Source organism: Monodelphis domestica, chromosome 4 (assembly GCF_027887165.1).
Source record: "Monodelphis domestica isolate mMonDom1 chromosome 4, mMonDom1.pri, whole genome shotgun sequence".
NCBI classification, from domain to species: domain Eukaryota; kingdom Metazoa; phylum Chordata; class Mammalia; order Didelphimorphia; family Didelphidae; genus Monodelphis; species Monodelphis domestica.
Window position 1 is genome coordinate 442,909,144 of NC_077230.1, and position 10,396 is coordinate 442,919,539.

General features: G+C 49.8%; 1 protein-coding gene across 1 annotated transcript; it reads left to right on the forward strand.

The window, feature by feature from the left end:
* The first annotated feature begins 3,203 nt into the window (after positions 1-3,203).
* LOC100028145 (leukocyte immunoglobulin-like receptor subfamily A member 5) lies at positions 3,204-9,453 on the forward strand. Its single transcript, XM_056826294.1, has 6 exons — positions 3,204-3,237; positions 3,925-4,014; positions 4,921-5,111; positions 5,171-5,214; positions 6,979-7,019; positions 8,347-9,453. Exons 1-6 carry the CDS (start codon positions 3,204-3,206, stop codon positions 8,484-8,486), a joined length of 540 nt encoding a protein of 179 aa, XP_056682272.1. The 3' UTR covers positions 8,487-9,453.
* The last annotated feature ends 943 nt before the right edge of the window (positions 9,454-10,396 follow it).

Genomic DNA, 10,396 nt, shown 5'->3' on the forward strand with positions numbered 1-10,396 from the left:
AATGCATGCCCCAAAGGCTTGAGACTATAAAAATGATGCCACTAATTATTTTTTAAAAATTATGGGACTTTACTTAATGATTCTGTCTGATTCCAGGACAAGATATACAAAAGAGCTGTTGCACAGGGCCAATGAAGCACAAAGCTAAACCTGATTAGTGCCACAAAAGAGCACACAGGATATATTAGTGTGAAGATTCAAGATTGTAACACTTAATATACATTAAGATGTAGGCCTTCCTTGTATCCACACTCACTCCAAAAATACAGACGAGAATCCCTAACTTGGCTCCTACTCAGCTTCTACAATCTAGTCCCTTTTTTGTCTTTCATAGTGTGGCAAACTTTCTGTAGTCCTGGCTACTGACTGGGTAAATGCTTACTTGCTTAGATCATTTTAATTGGGCCCTGATTCAAGGACCTGTTATAGATTTACTTTTCCTTTACTTAGAATTTTTACATATAAGACTTTGATAGTCTATATTTTCATCCAGAAATTATCTTTTTTATTTGAATTTTTCTGATGTCTTTTTAATTTCTCTTGCAAATTGATTCATATACCTCACACCTCAGCCATGTATCCCTAAGTGATCCTGTGTTTTTCAATCACCCTCTTCATGAGGAAATATAATATTATTATTATTATTTTAATTTATTGTTTTTATTAATATTTAACTATTATTATTTTAAATTTTAACATTTAAATTCCTTTTGAGAGTATTTTAGGTTAAAGAAACACAATACCTCTCTGAATCCAGAAACTGAACTCTTTGGAGAAGACACCATGAAGATGCCTCCAGACCACAAGCTGCACAAGAAGATTAAGACTGAACTTTGGGTGTGGTTGATTGAACATTTATTTGTATGTATACTTTCAAGCCAAAGGGGACTGCCCCCTAACTGACTTTTTGTCAATGCGTCTAGCAATTATTGGTTTTGTTCTTTTTTTCCTCTTATCCTTAAATTGTTGTAATCTTTAAGTTGATTATGTTTTTTATGATCCTTTTGGGGAAACTTTTCCCAATAGGATCAAACATGGAAATGTAAAAATGGAGATTTGAACCCCAGACTTCAATTCCCAGAAGTCCTTGGTAGTTCCCAGAATACCCTGAAATCTCACCAGAGGTCCTCACCTGGGCTGAGAGCAAAAGGGGTATTTAAACTGATTGTACTGCCTACTTGCTCTCTCTGCTTCCACTTCTAGTCACATGAGTCTCTCAAGATGTAGAGTAAGTGACTGTGAATGGCCTCTGTGCCTAGGCATGTGCTTTCTTATTTTGTATTTTCTTTATTTCTTAATCTTTTTTTTTAAACCCATACCTTCCATCTGTGTATTGGCTCCAAGGCAAAAGAGTGGTAAGAGCTAGGCAATGGGGGTCAAGTGACTTGCCCAGGGTCACACAGCTGGAAAGTGGCTGAGGCCAGATTTGAACCTAGGACCTCCCATCTCTAGGCCTGGCTCTCAATCCACTGAGCTACCCAGCTGCCCCCTATTTCTTAATCTTTAATAAACCTCTAAAATATAATACTTTAAGCAGAGAAACTAATTACAATCTTAACACCATGAAGAATTAAATAGGAACTGCAGGTAGTGCCAACATAAATAATTCACAATAAAACTGTAGCTACAAGCCAAGCCCAGAACTTCCCACTCACAGAAACTTATTCTCATAAAGCCAGCATACAAATCACTCATAAAGGCCCATACAAAACATGCAGGTACATCAAGCTTCATCTTGCCTCAGTGACTTGATTCTTCCCTTTGAGAAATAAACCCTGAAAAATGATCAGTCTGATATTAAATCTGAATTTTGTCCCCAGAACCTCTTAATCTCAATGATATGATTGTTGAATTGTCTTTAAGAATTTCTGATTGATTCTGTATATTTATTAAAAGTAATAAGGAAAAATCCTTGATTATAAGCTTAAAACCCCTCACAGGGTAATGAGAAAATTAAGCGACCTGTGACAAAATCATTTATCTTGTGTAAAACCTTTATTCTGTCAAGAATCTGTAATTACAAATAAAGAATATAGAATGTTAATCAAGTGATTTGTTAAAAGTTAATGTATCACTTTTCCAATTATCTCCATTAAGACATGCATGTTAGGTAATGTATCTGTGTGCCAAGAAAATGGGTATAAAAAGAAACACCAGGCCTGGGATGGTGGAGCAGCTATCAGGTGAAAAGCATGCCCATAGCTGTAAAATATACAGCTGTCTTCCATATGTTCTTTTCTTGACTGACCATTTGCCACTTGTAGGGAATCCCTGGAGTCACCAGTGAGGCTGGACCTTGCCCCTGGCACTTAGGATCAAGTGAGTGTGAAGAAGGAAGAGTCTACAGCTAAGTGTGGTAAATGGAAAGGGAGTCTTCTGCACTTCATACTCCATTCCAGTTTCTCAGTAAATATCCTTTTGGAAAAGAAATAAATGTTGGTGGAATCAGGGTGAACTAAACCATGTCACTTGGTTAATTGATATTGGAGACACAGCAATTGGATAAATGGTAGGGTGAAACCACACTGGTGTGGGCTCATTAGCAATGGGCATTAGGAAAAGAGTGACTCTGTCCTGGGGCTCTGACCTGCCAGTGTGAGTGCAGGTTGGGAGACTGAGTCCTAGCACTTACATTCTACAGAATCTAGAGATCTAGACCGTATAAGCAATTGAAGTGACAATGAAAACAGGAGAAGAGACCACCCTGGGCTCTAAGGCAGCAGCTCCCCAACCTGCCCACCCATTAGCCCCATATTCTGGGGTTTGGGTTTAACTCTTTGGCTCCCAGAACACAGGAATCCTGGTCTGTCTGGTTAGGGGTTGAGCCCTGTTTAATGAGGCTGGGGAGGGGGCAGAATCTGGTTGGGAGACTCTAGTGATCCCAGGACTGGCCAGTTATGGGGGAGAGGAAGGAAGGCAGGAGGCTGCTCCTAAAGCTGACCAGGGAATCTGTCCCTGGCAATGGGGTCTGAATCATCAGGTAAAAGCAAGAACTGTTCCACCATTCCAACCTTAGATGACTCTCCAACCATCCTGCCAACCCGCACACACACCCTGCCCACTGCATGGTGCCATCAGTCAAGGAGGACCCGCAGAGAGGAAGGAGAAGTGAAGCTTGTCAGAGAGGCTCGGAGTGGAGAAACAGTGCAGAGCTGACCCTGGTCACATCCTGTGCCTCAGACCATCCAGCCTCTGGGAGCACCATGACTCCTTCCCTATCAACTCTGCTGTGCCTCGGTGAGTCCTCAGCAGCCCCCACCCTAGAGGGGACTTTACCCACAATCAAGTCCTACATGCCTCCCCACTTTGTTGAGGAGGAAATTTTCCTCCAGAGAAAGGGAGTGACAAATCTAAGGTCACACAGCAAGGGTGCGGTTGGGAGCAGAGAAGGTGGGACTCTTAGAGGGGTCTCCTGGGCTCCAGCCTCCTTCCCTCACAGCACCCTAAGCCCAGTCCCTGAACTGTCTCTGACCTTCCTGTGGGGATGCTGGGGGGAGCAGAAAGTAATCAGGGTCTTCTCTGGCAGGGCTGTGTCTGTGCAAGAGGACAAGGACCCAGGCAGCAGGTGAGTCCTTCCCCCTACAATGCCCCTGAGCAGAGGACACAACTGCCCCAGGAGAGGGAGCTGGGGGAGGTCTAGACTGGGCTGACAAGGTTTAAAGAAAGAGGAGACCCCGTGTGGAGGTGGAGTACCTACAGAAGGGGGATCCCCTCGACCTAACAGCTCTCCTTCCCTTCCAGACAGTTTTCCCAGACCCTCCCTCAAGGCAGAGAATGGCTCTTTGGTGCCCCAAGGAGGAGCTGTGACCCTCAGGTGCAGGGGGCCATGGGAGGCTATACAGTGGCATCTGCTGAAAAACGGAAGATCTGGACATATGGGAAGAGGTGGAAATGAGAGCGAATTTTCCTTCCCATCTGTGACAGCTAATGATGCTGGAACCTACCAGTGCCAGTACAGACATTCATCCTACAGGTGGTCAGAGCGCAGCGACCCCCTGCAGCTGGTGGTCACAGGTAAGGCAGATCCTCCCCCCCCAGGCAGGGCTGGCTCAGGGTCTCCACAGCTCTGGGTTCCTCCCCAGCCCAGCCTGGCCCCGAGTGTCCCTCTGACTCTGCCCTTCCTGTCTTCTCCCCTGTGTCTGCCTCAGCTCTCCCTCTAGGGTTGGCAGAAGAGGGGAGGAATCAGCATTTCTGTAACACCTATTGTGTGCTAAACACATCACCCTTGTTGTCTCATTGGATCTTCACAACAACTCTGCCAGGTCAGGGCTAGTGTGATCCCCATTTTACAGATGAGGAATCTGAAGTAGAAAAGTGACATGCTGAGGATCACATAGTTGTGATGGCTGGATTTGAACTCAGGCTTTCCTGACCCCAGATCTAGGACTCTCTCCACTGCCCCATGAGCTTCCTCACTCAGCTCCCATCTTGGGGTCAGACAGGAGGCAGGAGAGGCTCAGCTTGTACTTCAGGAGATCAGACAGAGCTGGGGGCTCCCTGGGATAGGCCAGGGCTAGTGGGGCATCTCCCAGTGCGGGCACTGCCCCTCCCAAAGCCAGGAGAGGGAGCAGAGGGTGGAACTGCTGCTGCCCAGGACCATCTCCTCAGGCCTGGGGAAGAGTATTGCGGAGGATGCAGAGGCACAGCTGAGCCTATTCCTCTCCTTCTCAGACTGTTCCAGGGGATCACACAGGGTCTCTCTCTTCTCTTACCTATCCCACTTTTCTCCTCCCCTCTCCCCCTCCCATTCCTCTTTCCCAGAGCTGTCCAAGGTCTTTCTCTCCCCTCACACACCCCACATTTCCCCTCTCAGAGCTGAACCTCCCAGCCCAGCCTGGCCTCCTCCCAGCCTCACCTGCCCCCTCCCTGCCCCAGGGCTGCTCTTGCTCTAACTCCAGGGTCTCCCCTCCCCCCCCCCAGGCCTCTCTGCCCCGCCCTCCCTGGCAGCCCTTCCCAGCTCTGAGGTGGCCTCAGGACAGAGGGTGACCCTGCAGTGTCGGTCAGAGCGATGGTATGACTGGTGTGTCCTGTGCAAGGATGGAGAAGAGATCAGCTGCCGCAGGACCCGGAGCCATGGAAGGGGGCGTCAGGCTGACTTCTTCTTCCCTGCTGTGACTCCGACCCAGGATGGCACTTACCGATGCTTCGGCTTTCATAGTTCTTATCCTAATCAGTGGTCCTCCCCCAGCGCCCCCCTGCTGCTCCGGGTTTCAGGTGAGGCAGCCCCAGGCCCTCCTAGCTCCCCCCGCCTCCAGCTCTCCCAGGCTCCCTCTTTGCCCTGGGACTCCTCCCTGCCTGCTTCAGCCTGTCCAGGGGACCCCAGAGGCCAGAGACCAGGGGAGCTGCGGGAAGAGGAGGCTCAGAGGGAGGGCACTGGGTCAGCCTCAGAGAGTGTAGACAGTGAGGCCGCTCCTCATGACCCCTCTAGATGCCCCACACCAGCAGCCTAACCAGTTGTGTTGGTTCCACATCCCAGGCAATATTCTATTCAGCCTCAGAAAGAGGTTTGAGGAGGTCAGAGGGGGACAGGAGGAGAGCAGAGCAAACTTGAGGTGGGGGATGGGGAAATTGGGGGGGGGGGAGGCATGTTAAACACCTACAGACCCCCTCCTCCTCTCCCTGTTCCAGGCACCTCAAAGGATCCTCACCTCCCCCAAAGCTCTAAGACTCCCCCAGCTCTGATGTCTCCCCACCCAGGGGGTAACCGTTTCCTCTAAGGACAGGGTGGGGTCTCTCTCACTCCCCCATTGCTGACCACCTTTTATCTAGGCCAGGCCTGACGTCCTTTATCATAGAGGAAACCAAGGCACAAGGAGGGCTGGAGGGAGGGGACAGGGACAGAGGAAACAGAAGGCTGGGGAAGAAGGAAGGAAAGGGTGGTGGGGGGGGGATGGGAAGCAGAGAAGGGTAGAGCAGCCCTGGGAAGGGTTCGAGTGATCCTGAGCCCCCAGGAGGCATCCACACCTCCAGAATGAAGAGACCCATCAGTAAATTGAAAGGGATTCTGAGGCAGCTGGCAGGGAAAGTGGGCCTCAGCCAGCTAACACAGGATGGAGCTTCTGAGGCTTTGCCAGGAGAGCTAGTTGGGTGACAGAACTCTGGGGGAGGGGCTGGGTGCCTTTTAGGATGGGGGTTGTGGGGGAAGGGTCTGGGTGTGACAAGGAGTCAATCAGGAGATTCTCAGATCCCAAAAAGATGCCACAAGAATGGCATGTTTGTCCATGTCTCAGGGGCTCTCAGGGAGAGTATTTGGCTGGACGGGTCCAGAATGAAGAGGAGGCCCTGAGTTGTTCCAGGCACCTCTAGGGTTCCTGAGTCGCCCTCCACTTCCCTTCTCTTGGTCTCTGGTGCCCTCTAAAGCCCCAAAGGCTCTTCCTTCTCTCCCCCTCCTCAGGAGACCCTAGGCCCTGCCTCTCCTCACCCACACAGCCATAGCTGGGACTCCCTGGCTTCTCCAGTATAGAGGGGGGGGTACCCCAATTCCTCTAATCTAGAAGCCCCAGAGGGCCCTCCTCCCCCTACTCCCTCCTCTGCCCAGCACAACTTCCCAATGATCGAGCAGAGTCTCAGGGCTCTGACACCAAGGCAGGAGGCAACCTCAGGGCCCTGCAGCCAGCCAGGACAAGGAGCCCTAAGGAGGATTAAGAGGGTCCCTCCCTGCCATACCAGCTCCTCCATTCTTCTCTTGGGGTCCCTGCCTGTCCCCAGAGCCCCACCCACCCACTGGAGCTCAGAGAGGGGTTGCAGGAATCACAGGAGCATCAAGTCTCAGAACTAGGCCAGGAGAGGTCCTGAGCTCAGGCCCATTTGACAGATGGGAAAGTTAGGCCCAGAGAGAAGAGGGACTTGATCAACATCCCTCACCCAGCAAGTCTGGGCACAGCTGGGCTCACAGCCATCTCCAGACCCTCCAGCTCTCTAGGCCTCTCTGGTCCACCCCGGCAGAGCCTCTAACCCTGCCCCTTCTTCATCCCCAAGGACTTTCTCTCCAAGCCCTGAATCTAAGAACAGGCCCTCAGGTGAGTACTTGGAGGATCCCCAACGGAGGGGGGAAGGAGGCACAGGGGCTGGGTGTCCAGTCAGGGTCAGCCTTCCTCAACCAGGGTCTCCTAATTTACCACCACTTCTGCCAGCACTTTATCATCCTTTTCCCAGTTCTGAGCCTTTGCCAGGCTGAGTCCCCTGCCTGGAATACTCTCCTTTTTTACCTCCTCTTACAATGAAAAGATGTCTCTGAGACTAAGCTTAGGAGCTGCCTTTCCTGATCTTCAGCCTGTCCCCTCCCCACTTGTTAGTGACCCACTGCTCAGATGGGATTGATTCATTTGTATAGGAGAAAACAGATTATTTTAGGGTTGTGTCAACCCCTGGAGGGCAGGAGCTATTCTCTAGTTTGCCTTTGTACCTCTGGGGCTGGCCTGGAACAGGGCCTGGCCCAGGGTCAGTGGTTAATAGAAGTCTGGAGAACTGAACCCTGGAATAAGACAAGAACTCCCTGAGGACAGGGCTGGACAGGGGACTCCACAGACAGGAGGAAACCTGCATCTTCATCCTGGGCTTTGCCAGGTCTCTCCAGCCTCCCAGCAGGCTTCCTGGTAGACGTCTCAGCCTGCCCCATCCTGAGCTCCTACAGGAAGCCTCTCCTGATCCCCAGCTTGTCCCCCCCCCAGCTGTTAGGGATTCCCTCCTCAGAGAGATGATTTATTTCTGTCCATGTGGAGCCCCAGAGGGCAGGAGGTAGCTTGGTTTTACTGTTGTATCTTCTGGGATGGGCACAGGGTGGGGATGAATAAAAGTCTGGAGGACTGAATCATGGAATAATCTGGGGGCCCCTGAGGACAGGGCTGGGTCTCCTTCCCTCCCCCTGGTGGATGGCATGGGCAGAAAGTGTTGTCATGGCAACCCAGAGAGAGGAGAAAGTCCTACAAGAAAGGGTGGAGGATGAGGAGGGGGACCCTTAGCCTGGGCAAGGAAGGCGTCTCTGGTGACTTTGGGGTGCAGCTTCTGCCTACGGAGGAGATCAGAGCCAGCCTACAGAGGGGGGAGGAGCAAGTGAGGAGAGGAAGTGCAAGCATGGAGGGTTGGGGAAGGAGGGAGCTGGGAAGAACTGAAGGGAGAGCAGAGGAAGGACTCAGGGCAGGAGGAGGCTGGAGGCTGCCCAGCCCCTCAGACCCTCCCCTTCCTCATCCACAGAGCCAGGCTACCAGCAGGGGAATAACTGGCATCTCCCCAGTTCAGGGGAAGGGTCTGGGCTGAGGATCTGAGTGCTTGTGGGAGACAAAACATGGGTGAAACAGGGGCTGAGCACCGGGCAGCCATTTCTCAGTGACCTTCTCTGATCCGCAGATGCTGCTGCCCAGGATTACACTGTGGGCAACCTGGTCCGCCTCACCTTGGCTGGGCTGGTCCTTATCCTCCTGGGGGTCCTGCTGGCTGAGCACTGGAAGAGCTCCAGAGAACAACCCATCCCGAGAGTCCTTGGCTGAGCCCTCTGGCCAGAGCAGCCCCCAACCTAGAGAGAGAGGAAGGAAGGAAAGAACAAAACCATCTAAAACCATTTACAAATGCAGTGAGGGCTGCCTCTGTGCTGGGTCTCTATTAAGCACCAAATACAGTCATTAAAAGGGTCGGAGACACAGACCGAGACCGAAAGATGAGGGAGAATTTGCTGCTTCCAGAACAGCCTAAGCAGAGGAGGGTCTTTTCCTCTGTGGAAGGAAACCCTTGACAGAAGCCCAGGGCAGGGAAGGGGGGAAGATGGTGTGAAGAACCCACAAAGATGCCTCTTATTGGAAATAACCCTGAGGCTTCCTCTGCTTGCAGGGCTGAGAGTTGTTCATCTATTTGCAAAGTCACTGATGAGAATCAAGGAATTCCCAATACAAGAGATTATCCAAAGTAACAACATCTGTTTCCACGTAGACAATACAGGATTCTGGGAAAGGATGTTCAGACCTAATTTGGCTGATTCTAAACATGAAGCACAAAATGTAAACCTTTTTCCTGCAAGTTGTGACGTTGTACATGTTCCATCCGTCTTCCTTGTACTGTAAGCTGCCTCTCAGACCCCTCTCCAAGCTGTCACAGGCGTGTGAGAACTGCTTGTATGTGGCCTCTGGAAAGCTGGGAGAGAAGCAGCAGCCTGCTTACCCCGATGGTGGCTGAGAGGATGTGAGCATTCGTAGAAAGAGTTACAATAACTTTGTTTCTTTATACTTTGGCACTTCATGCCTTGATCCTTCAGCCCCAGATAAATTAAAGGTTTCAGCCAATACCAATCTTGTGAATTATTGAAATCAGCCATAACAAGAAATTCCTTTTGCCTCCATATCTTCTTTCACTGTCCCTCAACAATTGTTTTGGGGATCAGCTTTGACCATATTTTCATAATCTTCAACATATATTATTTCTGAACTCTGCGCAATTAAAGGCTTCCTGGCCTCCAAAAAGTTTAAATCTTTTCATTTAGACAATGCCTATACAGGAAAGAATGAGGAAAAATAATTTCATTGTGGGGTGGTGATGGGGAGAGGGGCAAGGTAATAAAAGAAAGGATAGTTGTACAGTATTACTTCATATTGTACAGTGTGCTAAATTGTTACTGTGTTGAATGTTACTAATGTCTTATTGTATACTTAATTTTTCAATTAAAAATTATTTTATATCTCTTTGAGAATATCCTGTTCTTTATGGAGTCAACATGTGTTCACTTATATCCACAGTTTCAGCTATCTTGCTCTTGGAATGTATCCCATTCTAGACACAAGGATCCTGTATTCTGGGGGGCATGGAATTCAGATTACAATAAAAAATCACCAACCCAAGGAAATTGAGCATAATCCTGCAGTGGGAAAAGTGGATATTTAATGAAATAGAGGACTTTCAAGTTTTCTTGATGAAAAGATAAGAGCTGAATAGGAAATTTGACTTTCAAATACAAGACTCAAGAGACGTATTAAAAAAGGTAAAGAGAAAAGAAATCTTGGACTACTGACTTCCGGTCAAGATGGCGGCTTAGAAGCAGTGAAAGTTCAGACCTTGGAAACCCTTCCTTACGGATTGCAAACTGAGTGCTCCTAGGACACCGAAATTCCTTCTGGACCTGGATCAAAAGGTACAGCCCCCCCCCAAAAGCCAGAACCCTAGATCACTTGGATCTAAGGGGTAGGCAGAAGGAAGGTCCCAGGACCCATCCCCCCCAATCCAGAGTGCTGAGCCCATGGCAGCAGCGGGAACCTCACGGCCAGGAAAAGGGCATCAGGGCTGGCTATTTTGAAGAACTCACCTTGAAAGCAACCTGAGCCAGTCTCTGGGGCGCCCAACACAGATGGCAGGGAAACATAGAAAGAAGGGGGAAGCCTATAGCCCCCTGGCTGGGTCCTTCCATCTGAGTCTC